Raw genomic sequence first — 13496 nt, 5'->3', positions numbered from 1 at the left:
ATGCCTTGGGTCATTCCTGCCGTGTAAAGTTTAAGAACCGCTGTGCTAGTCCACTTGTTCCGGACTTCGGAGTCTTGAATGGAATTCCCACCACTGAGCACAGAAACGTTGGGTTTTTTGAATTCCAACCCCCATTTCTATTGGTGATCCATTATAAAACTGACAAAGTGGATGCTAGAAAAAGAAAGTAGAAGAATAGATTTTAAAACTGTTTGATAAAAGATATAAATGACATCGTAAAATACGAGGTCTTTTGTGACTGGCTTCCTTCACTTAGCAAACCATTTCCAAGGTCCATCCATTGTAACCTGTGCCCATACCTCATTCCTTTTCGTTCTCCATGGAATGGATATACCACATTTCATTTATCTGTTCATCTGCTGATGGATGGTTGGATGGTTTCTACCTTTGGGCTGTTAGGAATTCTGTTGCTATGAATATCTGTGCACAAGCTTTTATGTGGACGTGTTTTCATTCCTCTTGGGTGTGCATGTAGGAGCAGAATTGCCAGGTCACAGGGTTCCTGTAAGTGTCGCCTTGCGAGGACCCACCCTACTGGTTTTCACAGTGGCTGTCCCGGTTTATGTTCTTACTAGCAGCGTATGAGGGATTCAATTTCTCCACATTCCTGCCAACGCTTGCAATGAGTACGTGTAATCTTTGCAGCATAAGCAAATGCTGAGAAAGATTTTTCTGAGAATCAAACCCATGAGGTCCTTCTCCAGACCTGGAATCAAAGATTATCAAAACAGCATGTTTGTGGCATCAGGAAGTACTTAAGAAGCGCCTACTAGAGGTGGGACCCTCCAAAGGAAGTAGGCTCTTTGAAGGTGTCTCTCCTGGTTGTGTTAAGCATATGGGGCACCTGTGACTCAGATGTCCCTGGCAAGCCGAGCAGTCTATCAGGATCTCTAGATCTGGTTCTACAAGCAGGGCAGCGTGACCGAAATTTCAGGTGCTTCCAACTGGCCACGGTGGACAGAGGCAAATCCTAACAGGCTTTGGCTCCTCGGGGACCCTGGTGGATGGGAGGCAGCAGAGTACATCCGAGACGCCTGTAACTGGCCTGAAATTCCAGCTAGGAGCTCAGAGCTGCAGTTCAGCCACTCACTGGTGACCCATTAACCTGGTCTGACCCACAGAATGATTTTGTTTCACCCCTATAGAGTTTCGAACATGACAATTTTAATCCCTGTACACACTTTGCCTCTTATAGTTCCCACTTCTCTCTGTTGTTTTATACCTAACCTGGGCCACTGTTTCACAAGATCTGTGTGGCTCCTGGAGGTATCTGAATGTGAGGATGATGCCTTCGTCATATGCTGAAAGCGCGGGCGGTCATTAAGTGCAATGTCATTGCCGCCGTCGACAGGCAGATAGTCACCTATCTACACTACATCGTCAACAAGAAGCAGTTATTAGGCAGTAATTGTGCAACGTGCCACATAGAGAACAATAAATAGAGGTGACCTGTGCCTACTAGGACCTTACAGACTAAAATAAACCACACTGACACAGACGGACATTCGTGTGGCCAGCTGCAAGGGGACGTACAGACTGGGAAACTAAGCACCACGTGAGGTCAGCACTGAGCACAGCGGCACAAACTCACAGCTGGGTTGGGCTCCCACTTGTGTCCTGAAAACAGATTTCTTTTCTCTTAAAAAAAAAATTATTTTGAAGATCTTAATCATTTACCATTTGAGAGAGAGAAAGGGACCCCGAGTTGGGTGAAGGGCAGAAGGAGAAGCAGGCTCCCTGCTGAGCAGGGAGTCCCACGCAGCACTCGATCCCAGGACTCCGGGATCATGACCCAAGCAGGGCAGATGCCCAACCGACTGAGCCACCCAGACGTCCCTAAAACCAGATTTCTTTACAAACGGCACGTTTCCCAGATTATTCCTATTAGAACTTGAAAGTGTATGCTGATACTATCTTGTGACTTTCCAACTCTCCAGTAATGCAAACATATTTTTTTCCTCTGCCAGAAAGTTCTCTTATGGCATCGGTATTCATGGAAGTGATCAGCCGTGTGATTAGAAATGCAGTCGGAAGCAGAGCCCACACATCCTGAAAGAGCTATTAGTACCTTGACCAGTTTCTATTACATGCTGGTTCACCCATCTCAGGCTGCTGGGAACGTGAGTTGCTGGCAGTTCGAACTGCGTCCTTCTCGAGAGGGTTGCCCTTGCCTGTAGGGAGGCTCCCGTCCCAGAGATACTGGGATGTTATGCTTCCCCGGGGAGGGAGGTGGTCCGCAGCTGATGAGTGATTAATACACGTTATAAAAGTCCTGGACTCTTGCCCAAGCTGGGGGACAATGCTGCAGTACCATACACATTTCAGAGCCCCCCACGGGGTCAGGCAGAAGCCAGACTTCAGTGGACACTCGTCTTTTTTTTAGATTTTATTTATTTTATTTGTCAGAGAGAGAGAGATTGAGCTCAAGCGGGGGAGTAGCAGGCAGAGAGAGAAGCAGGCTCCCCTCTGAGCAAGGAGCCCGATGGGGGACTTGATCCCAGGATCCGGGATCATGACCTGAGCTGAAGGCGGACGCTTAACCGACTGAGCCACCCAGGTGCTCCTGGACACTTGTCTTTGCCTGGCTTCTTCCCCTGCACTGCCTGCCTCCCTTTTTCGCTTGCAGATGGTACTTGAGAGCACTGTCTCAAAAAAAAAAATCACTTGCATCAGAAACCCCATCTCCACAAACAAAGAAAAAGGAGAGGAACATAAAAACAGACTTTGTATGGGTAAAGAACCAACTGGTGGTTGCCAGAGGGAAGGTGGGTGGGGAAGCGGGTGAAATAAAGGGGATGGAGAGTGCACTTATTGCCATGAGCACTGAGTAATAGATAGAAAAGTTGAGTCACAGGGTGCCTGGGTGGCTCAGTGGCTTAAGCCTCTGCCTTCGGCTCAGGTCATGATGTCAGGGTCCTGGGGTCGAGGCCCACATCGGACTCTCTGCTCAGCGGGGAGCCTGCTTCTCCGCCCCCCCCCCCCCCCCCCGCCCCGCCACCTGCCTGTCTGCCTACTTGTGATCTCTCCTCTCTGTCAAACAAATAAATAAAATCTTTAAAAAAAATGTTGAATCACTATATGGTACACCTAAGCTGGTATCACCCTGTACATTAATTATTTGGGATTAAACATTTAAAAAAATGATAAATAAATAATAATAAAAAGAAACTGCAGGGCAACTGGGTGGCTCAGCTGGTTGGGCGGCTGCCTGCGGCTCAGGTGGTGATCCTGGAGTCCCAGGATTGAGTCCCGCATCGGGCTCCCTGCTCAGTGGGGGGCCTGCTTCTCCCTCCGACCCTCCCCCTCCCATGCTCTCTCTCAAATAAATGAATAAAATCTTAAAAAAAAAAAAAAAAAAGGTTCTGCTTCTAGGAAACCTGACAGAAAACAACTGACCTATCCTCCAAAGTTATCCTTATGGGGTCAGATGTTTATAGTCGTTAAAGCATGATACGTGTGCCATTAGGCATGTAATGGTTAAGAAGTAACAACTCTGAGCTGTGGTGGTCAAGGGGACCCTCGGATAGTGTCCTTAGGGCCGGTTTATGGCATCTGTACTTCCTGCCCTGTGGAAGAGCCATTTCAACTCATACCCCAATCATAAAATTACTTTTCCATCAAACTGGAGTGCTTATAACCCCTTCCTTTACTGAAATGTAATCAGAACCGAGAGAAAGAGAGAGAGAGAGATAGTGAGAGAGAGAGAGAGATGAGGCTAAGCTATTAAATCACGAAAAGTCGTGAGCCTAGATACGCCTTATTGAGGTAGACCATTAAGATGGTGGCGGACTCTGAATCTTACAGCAAAGTACATTCAAATAAAAAAGCAATTCTGGTGAAGGAAATGTGTTAGTGGATCACCCTGGCTCCCACAACACACAGTATACTTATCTTAACAACTTTGTGCAACATTTTGTCCCCAGAACCCAATACATCTGAAGTATATGTGTGCATTCCTTACCCAGGCTACGTGACAAAGGACCCCAAATTTGGTGGCTGAAAACAACAAGACTTTATTCTCTCACATCCCTGGAGGCCAGAAGTCAGAGATCAAGGTGTTGGCAGGGCTGCACCCCTTCTATGTCTGGAAGGGAAGATCCATGCTTTGCCTCTTCCGGCTCCCAGTGGATGTTGGCCGTCCTTGACTTGGCGGCAGGCTCTCCCCCCGCTTCATCTTCACTTGGCTTCTGGGTGTGTGTCTCATCTGTCTGTCCGAAACCACCTCCCAGCCTGTCTTAGGAGGACATTTGCTCTGGAACTTAGGGCCCACCATGACAATCAGGATCGTCCCATTACAAAATCCTTAATCATAACAGCAAAGACCCTCTTTCCAGTAAGGTCACATCCAGGTTCACAGTTGGCTGTCTTCTGGGATGCTATTTTGGGGTCAGCTACAGCGTGGATGTGTGTGTGTGTACAACGGCGCCAAGATAAAGAGGGAGGTGCTGAAGAATCCAGCCCACTAGCTTCGACATTGAACAACCACGGTCTTGACTTTTTAGAAGCAACCCAGAAGATTCTTGACATAGTTCACGTTTGTAATTTTGCGAAGCACAGACAGCCTCACGTGTGTGATGAGGTTAGTGCACTACAAGGAAATATACACTTGGTCATGCAATAAACACCCAGCAGCCTCATGTTTAGTGCAACATTGTTGTTCTCTAACCATGTAGATGATTTTCATTGTACTTAACTGGATTTTATAGGGCAGCATGCTACGCGATGGTGGGATTTGGAGTTTAAGGATTTAGAAAGGTCTTTGGTCTCTGAAGAATGCTGATGATCTACGGGACATTTTCAGATGGATAGTGACACAAAGCACATATGACTGAGATGGTTGGTGATGGCAGGGGACAGGCCAGTAATTCCCAGCAAATGCCCCTCCTTCAAATAATTGATATCCATTTATAAGTTAAATATTTGTAAGATAGATTGCAGCTGAAGCAGAAAACTACTAAAGAAGTCTTTGAAACAGCTTATGTTGATTTTTAAAATATAGATTTTTTAAAAAAGATTTTATTTATTTGAGAGAGAGAGAGCAATAGGGAATACGGAGAGGGAGAGACAGAGGGAGAGGGAGATGCAGGCTCCCGGCTGAGCAGAGCCTGCCACAGGACTCGATCCCAGCATCCTGGGATCATGACCTGACCTGAAGGCAGAGGCTTAACTGACTGCGCCATCCACGCGCCCCTATAATACAGATGTTCTGACATCTTTGAAACATCATGATTTTAAAAATCTTCACATAGTGCTTGGATTATTTTTCCTTGCATATTCCTAAAGGCCCTTAAGGAAAACAAACAAAAATGTTTAAAAAATTAATTACTGAGCATAAGATGATTTATAGCCATGATGAAGGAAATAGTGAATTGTAAAATAAATTGCTTCACTAAATTACTTTTTTTTCTTATGTTTACTTAGGTTGCAAATTACACTTTGCAACTTCTTTGAAGTCCATCATGATAAAAAAAAATACATGTAATTATGTCCATGCGGTAACCTGGGTGCAAAGAAATTCAGATTGAAGAATTAATTTGTTTTACTTATAACAATGGGTTGGGCTGGAGAATTACGTTTCCTGGGATATTAGAAAAATAGCCATGTTGCTTTTTGTCTTTATTATAGCACTTTTCATCCTCGATCTGAGTAACTGGTTGTGTAAGAGCAATATTCTTTTCCACAAAACTATAAACTCCTTTAAGGCAAGGAGCTTAAGACTCCCCCCACCCCTTTTCTAGAAATGTCCACATGCACTGTGTATTGCATATAATAGATACCCATAAATGACGGCTGATATGCAGCCCACTTCTTACGGAAGTAGGAGGCAAGTAACAGCCCTCAGTGATGTCTGGCACTTTGGGAAATTATTCATCATTATCTGTTAAGGACCTGTTTATTTTTTTCCTCTTCTGTTTTTTCTATTTTTGTCTTTTATTTTCCTTCGACCTATCTCTTCCCTCCTAACTATTTGCCATAGACTGAATATTTGTATCCCCACCCCCTCCAAAACCATATGTTGAATTCTAATCCCCACTGTGATGGTATGTGGAGGTGGGGCATTTGGGCAGTAATTAGGTCAGGAGGGTGGAGCCCCTGTGAATGGGATTAGTGCCCTTATAAAAAAGACCCCAGAGCGCTCCTTCACCCCTCCTGCCATGTGAGGACACAGTGAGCAGATGGCTATCTGTGAACCAGGAAGAGGGCCACCCCCAGATGCTGACTCTGCTGGTGCTTTGATCTTGGACTTCCTAGTCTCCAGTACTATGATAAATAGACATTGGTTGTTTATAGGTCACCCAGTGTTTGGTATTTTACTATAGCAGCCCAAATGGACAAAAAACTGCACACCTTTGGCCACTGGGATGGTTCAGAAATCGCTTAACTAATAGATGTTTCCTAGGCTCGTAGGAGGCATTGCCTGGAACTTGGGGAAGTTCTGGGGCAGACTTCCCATTTCATGAATCCATCAAGAACCTGATCACACCTCCCCAGTAGCACTAAGGGAGACAGTGCAGAGGAGGTGAGTTTCAGAGCTTCCCAGGAAGTTAGGCTCCCTGCTGTTACTCCATTTTGTATGTACTTTTCATGGCACTGAGGAAACAAAGAGGGACCTAGAAATCCATACGGAAGAAAAAATACGACTTTTGACAGATGAAAGAGGAGTTACAGTAGACTAGAAAAAGCAGAAGGAAAAAGTAAGAGGAAAATCAGATTTCTGGTAGATTAACTTGTTAGCTCGGGTTCTTTAAGCCAGAATTGCAGTTTTTGTTCAAATTCTTCTAGAACTGATTAATAAAACATGGAGTTTCCTCTAAATTTAATAACTTCTGGGTTCACGTTTATTTTATGAATGAACACTGAATTATAGCTCCTTTTATTCACACATGAATATGAAATAATGCATTTGTATTATTTCATGTGATTATGCAGATCCTTTTCACCCTGAACCCAAAGCCCCAAGAATCCTATCTCTGGGTTTGTGGTCATAGTCAGCAAGATAGACCTCCCTGGCCAGGTTGGATAGGATGCAAAATCTCATTAGATTTTGTTAACCTAGCCTTGGACTCTGAAGTCTCTGTTCATCCTCTAGTATCATCCCCTCCCCTTGAATGTGGGCTGGACCTAGTGACCTAGAGTGACTAGCTTAGTAGATTTCCCTTTGAACAAATAGATGAGGGTAAAAATGATGGGACGGCACTTCTTTGATGAGGCTACAAAAGACTGACTTTTGTCCTGCTGGTACTGCTGTCTTGGCTGACACACTTTGATGACACAAGCTGTTTTTGTTGGAGGCGCCCATGGGCCAAGGAAGGGACTGAGGGCCACTTCTGGCCAATAGCCAGCAAGGAACGGAGGCCCTGAGTCCAATGGCCTCAAGGAACGGAATCCCGCCAATAACCAGAGGAGTGAGCTTGCAAGTAGATCCTTTCCGCATTGAAAAGTCTTGGAATGGGGCAGCCCAGTTGACAGCTTGGGGAGGTGTCTAATGCAGAGGGCTCTCTTAAGTTGGGCCAGATTCCTGCCCCTCAGAAACTATGTGATATGTTGTTATTTTAAGCTACTAAGTTTGGGGGTAGATAACTAATATAGACCCTAAAGCCATACTCCAGATCTTGGATACTTGGCCATCACACTTAACAGCATACTCAGAAAGGCTACTGTCATGGATATTTACTGAACCTGGCTGGCTCGCATCTGACCCTCTTTCCTAGTACTGGGATATCCTCAACGATGGGCATCAGTGGCCTTTTTCCACTAGGGCAGTGTGTTCTAACCTTTTTCATGTCATGCCATGCATAGAAAATGGATATGATGTGTAAAGTACTCTGTGAATGCAGGAGGCTGCTCGCTGCCAGAAAAGACCAGCTCTGTAGGCTCTAGGCCCTCCAGGCCTACCCTGAGCTGAGGGTATCACTCTCAGAACCTCTATAACCCACCCATAGGAGAAGCTGGGAATCTCTGCTCACAGTAGCCCCTGGCACCGTCACGCAACCGAGGCTTCACCAACTTTGAAAATAGAGCAAGTGATGAAAAGATTGGGAGTCACAAGGATGAGAAGCTAGGTGGTAGATGGTGGCTGCTGAGACCAGCGGTGGGGCCCTGGCCAGTACATTTATGCTGCTTGACCCCCTTTGGCCTTTGTTTTTAGGCCTGGTTGTCAATTTTGAGAACTACCCAGTATCTTTCCAGAAAGTTTCTTCTGCTTAAGAGAGCCAGGTTTGGCTTCTATTGATTCTTACTGAGAACCTCAGCAGACAGATATCTATCAATATTATAGCAAAGATATATATCAGTATTATAGCGATACATGGGAAAAACTGGAAACAGGTACAAAAAGATTGTGTACAAGTCCAAGGCTAATGGATTTTTACCACAAATGTCTCTATGTACAAGTCTAATATTTTCATAAAAATTAAAAAAATATTTTCATAATATTTCAAAAAATTTTACTTTTAATGATATATTATGATTGCCCATTATAGAAACATTTTTGTGGGGTTTTTTCCCCTTCACATCTTTTTGGTAACAATTTTGGCAGTGTGTAATTACTGTAGAGACTTTTCCCATGTAGTGCATCATAATCTCTCTTCTGTGTTTTCAAAACCATATTTTTAAGGACCCGTATAATACTTATTTCAGACTGGGCCTGTGTAAGAGGCCCAGAGAGAAGAGGTCTGAAATTGGGCCCAATATCCAATGACTAAATCAAGAGAAAGGAGCACTTTTTTCTAATTGGTCAGCCTCCTCCTTTTGGCAGTTCCACTGCGCAGAGGAATGCATTAAAAAAAAAATTCAAGCAAATGTGCTAGATATGCTCCTGTATTCCTAATTCTTTTGAGTGGGTTATATGACAATTTCGTCAACCAGGCTCTTCCTGCTGGACATTTTGTTTGCTTGCATATTTCATCTAGTTCTTGTTAGCCTGAGATTCTGCCACATTTTAGATTTATTACTTGGCCTTGACTTTCCGGTGGGAGTAAGTCAAAAGGCACCAAATACCTCTATGTCTCTTTATAAGTATCACCAAGTACGTGGCTTTCTAAAATGACATTATCTATGTTTCCTGCCAAATTTAGTATGAAAGAGTGGCCATTTCACAGCATCCTCCCCCCAAAGTGAAGGCATTAATTTCTTGAGGTGGCTTATTTGGAGAACAACCAGATACTCCTTTAAAAAGCGTCTAATGCTGGGGCGCCTGGGTGGCTCAGTGGGTTAAGCCGCTGCCTTCGGCTCAGGTCATGATCTCAGGGTCCTGGGATTGAGTCCCGCATGGGGCTCTCTGCTCAGTGGGGAGCCTGCTTCCTCCTTTCTCTCTCTCTGCCTGCCTCTGTGCCTACTTGTGATCTCTCTCTGTCAAATAAATAAATAAAATCTTAAAAAAAAAAAAAAGTGTCTAATGGGGGCGCCCTGGTGGCTCAGTCGGTTAAAGCCTCTGCCTTTGGCTCAGGTTATGATCTGGCTCTCTGCTCTGTGGGGAGCCTGCCTCCCCCCGCCACCCCCAGCCTCTCTGCCTACTTGTGATCTCTATCTGTCAAAAAAATAACGAAAAAAATCTTTAAAAAAAAATAAGCTTCTAACAAAATGTCAGATACTTTCATTCTTTCAACTGCTCCTAGAATATGTAAGGTTTTAAACGGTTTCCAAGCATGTTTACACAGAAAAGTACATCTTCATAAATAAAAACTTGTTGACTGTTTCAAGAAAGTTTGATGAGGCTTGGAGCCCATTAATTCAACCTTGATTAGCTGATATTTAAAAGGAGTTTGGCTTACACTTAACTCATTGTTACTGTAATAAAAAAGAAAGTTTTAGAACAATTTAAATACAATGACATCATGTAATTTAAAGAGCAGTGGCTTGGAAAAAAAGTCACCAAACAATAGGTTAGCATTATCGGGTATTTTTATTAAAGAACAACAGGGCATCGAGTTGTCTGGGTAATTGAGGGAGAAATTAGACTGAATGACTTTATTAGTTCTGGCCACACATTAGGGGCCTTCAATTAAATCATCATTTACCTAGCCTCTTCAAGACAAAATAAATAATTCTCTATTCAACAAACCATTCATTCCTTGCTTATTTGGCCAATTACCATCACAGTATCTTTGGAAGCAAACAAAATAGCAGAATTTATAGCATGTAGTTTACATGCGTTAAGATCGATTTTGCCAGCTAAGGAAAGGATGACCCAAACAAAGGGAAGTGGTGAAAGCAAAATAGTAATGCTAGGATAGGTCAGAGAGCAACACTTGGCAAATTGTGCCAAATTAGTCGACCAAGCGAAGCACTCTATTGGGAATTGCAAAGTAGGAAGTCCTATTTTTGACTCTGCTGACCTCGGTGAATATTTCCTTGTTTAAAAAATGTGCCTAGTTCTTTGCTACCTAACAAAGAGGTCTGTTATGAAATTAATGAGTCTATAAAATGTTTTGACGTCTCTGGAAGCCCTTTCTTAAATGCACACCACAATCTTGTATTCATAGTTTATGTTCCTGCTCTTTGAAGATATGCCAGTCTTTGTTAGTATTCCTGTGGCACCTTCTACCACACCAAGTTCACTTTAAGTCCTCATAAAATTAATTAATAGAATGACCACTATTTTAAGTGGGAGACTTTGCCTTCAGAAATGGTTTCCTGTCCCCATATGATAAATGTCAGGGTATTAAGTTCGGTGCGAAATAAAGAGAGGAGGCGGCGAAAGGGAACCTACTCCGGGGCAAGCGAGGCCAAGCGGCGCCCGGGCAGCCCGTGGGCGCTCTCGGGACCGCTCACCTCCGGGTCTGCGTCGGGACCCCGGCGCCGAGCTGCTCCGTTCGTCCCGGGCGCCCGCGGGCCGGGCTCGCGGCGGCCCCAGCCGGGCTCGATTACTTTCGCCTGGGCGAGAAGCAGCACCGCCGCTCCAGCGGGAACCCTACGGCGGCGGGGAAGGAGGAGGTGGGGCGACGACAACAAAAAGAAGTAAAGTAGGAGGAGATTCTCCCGGGAGGGCCCGGGCGGGCGTCGGGGGGGTGGCCGGAGGCGGGGGTTGGGGGGGCAGCGGCGGGCTCGCCGGAGGAGGCGGGGACAGGCGGAGGGACCCCGCGCCGGCAGCCTCACGCCCCGCCCCGGAGGAGCGCTCCGCCGCTCCGGCCGCGCGCCTCGCCCCCCTCCCCGCCGCCGCGGCCCGCGCGCCGGGACCCCCGCGGACCCGCCCCCCGCCGCCCGCGCTGCCCCCGCCCCTCGCGCCTCCGTCCCCGCCCCCTCGCCCAGCGCCGCCCGCGCGCAGCGTCTCGCGCCGGCCCGGCCCGCCCGCCGGGAAACAGCCGCGAGAGCAGCGGCCGCCGCGGCCGCCACCGCGCCTTCTGCGCCCGCGCTCCCGCCTCGCCCCCGCCCTCGGCGCCTGGTCCCGGGCCCGCGCCCGCACCCCGGCCAACGTTCTCTCGGGGCCTCTCCCGGCCCGCCGCCCGCTTCCCCCTGTCTCCGAGCCCCCCAACCGTCGCGCTCTCCCTCGGCGCGCGGCCCGCCGCCTGCTTCCGGGGCGGGCGGACTGGGCGCCTGGTGCCGGCGGCCGCAGCGACAGCGCCCCCGGGAAGCAGAGGAGGAAGGAGAGAAGAGGTGGAGGTGGCCGCAGGCTGAGTCGCGGCCGGGATGTCCGGGCAGCAGCCGCCGCCGCCGCCGCCGCCGCAACAACAACAGCAGCAGCAGCTGCCGCCGCCACCGCCGGCGGCCGTGGCCCCCGTCTCCGGAATCGTCCTGCCGGCGCCCCCGGCCGTCAGCGCCGGCTCCTCTCCGGCCGGCTCGCCCGGCGGCGGCGCGGGCGGCGGCGGCGGCTTGGGGGCCGCGGCGGCCGCCCTGCTCCTCCACCCGCCGCCGCCGCCGCCGCCCCCCGCCACCGCGGCCCCGCCGCCGCCGCCCCCGCCACCCCCGCCGCCCGCCTCGGCGGCCGCCCCCGCCACCGCGCCCCCAGCGCCCCCGGGCCTCGCCGCGGGCCCCGGCCCGGCCGGAGGCGGCCCGGCCGCAACCCTGGCGGCGGGCAGCAGCGCCGCGGCCCCCTTCCCGCACGGGGACTCGGCCCTGAACGAGCAGGAGAAGGAGCTGCAGCGGCGGCTGAAGCGCCTCTACCCGGCCGTGGACGAGCAGGAGACGCCGCTGCCGCGGTCCTGGAGCCCGAAGGACAAGTTCAGCTACATCGGCCTCTCTCAGAACAACCTGCGGGTGCACTACAAAGGTACTGGGCGTGTGTCGTGCGGTGGGAGTGGGGCCACTGACCCGACGTGTCCCGCCGCCGCCGACTCTCGACCCGCCCCCGACCCCCTCCCGCCCGGGGCCCCGTGCCCTCCGAGGTGACTCGCCGCCCGTTCCGCTGCTGCGAGGGTGGGACCGGGGTCGCGGGGACAGGGGCCAGGTTCTTGGGGAAGGCAGGTGAGTAGAATGCCCCTAGGTGTAATGGAGCTGGTAATCCTAGGCCAGGAGGAGGACACCTTGAGGGAATCCAGGATGACAGGACATAACTCGCTTTCTGATTTCCCCTGAAGATAAATCTTAGGGCTCGGATAGAGGAATCTATGGACCCGGAGTTGGGTTACATTGTTCTCCAGGTGGCGGTGGGTCAGGCGTTCTCTTCTTACGTAGGGGGAACAGAGGCACGATTCTGAGGTGTGATTTCTAATTAAGGGAGAGCAGGGATATATAGGGGGAGGGGTAATCAGTGGAGGATTTTGTCCAAAATCAGGCCAGAGATTGTCTGGGGGGGACAAAAGGACAAGGGGCCCCAAGTTTGGCATCAGTGTTTCTTACTCAGAGCAACTGGGAGGAAAACAGGTGAACCTCAGAAGTAGGTGTTTTTTTTAGGGGAGCAGAAACCTACCACTGCTGATTGGAAATGCCCTGTATTTACGTGCTGGTGTTATATGAAGTCTGATTGGAAACGGGTATCTTAAAATGTTACAGAGCATTTTAAAGAAAATTGGCTTATGTTTTCCACCTGCAGTTAAAAACAAAAACAAAAAGCAGCCTTAGGCTTGTGTTTGTCTCACCTACCTCTCCTCTGTTAAAACAAAGCTTTAAACAGATGAGTTTTATATAAAATTATAAATTGCTTTGAGAATTTTTGAAATGTAGCCCAAAATAATAGCATGTGTCAAGTTTACTTGTCTGGGAGAAAACACAATCAGTCTGATATATCAGTCTGTCTGGAACCACATCCAGTTTTTAGGCCCCAAACCTGAAGCAGGAGCTTTTACATTCAAAGCAGCCTCCTTTTGATTGGCTACAAAGGAAGGGTCTTAATCAGATCCTAGTGACAGGGACGTCGAGGATGTGAACAGTTCTTGTGGTTCAATTCTTAAAGCATGCAAGACTAAAATATGAGAAGAACCTTGATAAATAAGTGCTATTTAATTAGGCGAATGGCGACAGAATCTACCAAATGATTTGCCTGGAAAGAATCACGCACAAAAATAGGCCTTGTGGAATATTCCTTCTTTTTAGCCATA

The 13496-nt window shown here is 48.3% G+C and overlaps 2 protein-coding genes across 2 annotated transcripts in view; both read left to right on the top strand.

Moving 5' to 3' along the window:
* The first annotated feature begins 1319 nt into the window (after positions 1 to 1319).
* LOC116589436 (translation initiation factor IF-2-like) lies at positions 1320 to 11637 on the top strand. Its single transcript, XM_032341379.1, has 3 exons — positions 1320 to 1425; positions 10690 to 11404; positions 11487 to 11637. Exons 1-3 carry the CDS (start codon positions 1320 to 1322, stop codon positions 11635 to 11637), a joined length of 972 nt encoding a protein of 323 aa, XP_032197270.1.
* Positions 11560 to 13496, top strand: part of RANBP9 (RAN binding protein 9) — an 88349-nt gene continuing 86412 nt past the window's right edge. Inside the window, exon 1 of the mRNA XM_032341133.1 lies at positions 11560 to 12229. Coding sequence (XP_032197024.1) covers positions 11650 to 12229 — 580 coding nt within the window. The 5' untranslated portion in view covers positions 11560 to 11649. The remainder of the gene's footprint in view (positions 12230 to 13496) is intronic.

The sequence above is a fragment of the Mustela erminea genome, chromosome 4 (genome assembly GCF_009829155.1).
Source record: "Mustela erminea isolate mMusErm1 chromosome 4, mMusErm1.Pri, whole genome shotgun sequence".
NCBI lineage: Eukaryota > Metazoa > Chordata > Mammalia > Carnivora > Mustelidae > Mustela > Mustela erminea.
Note: the sequence above shows the minus strand (reverse complement) of the source record. Positions and strands in the feature narration are given on the sequence as shown.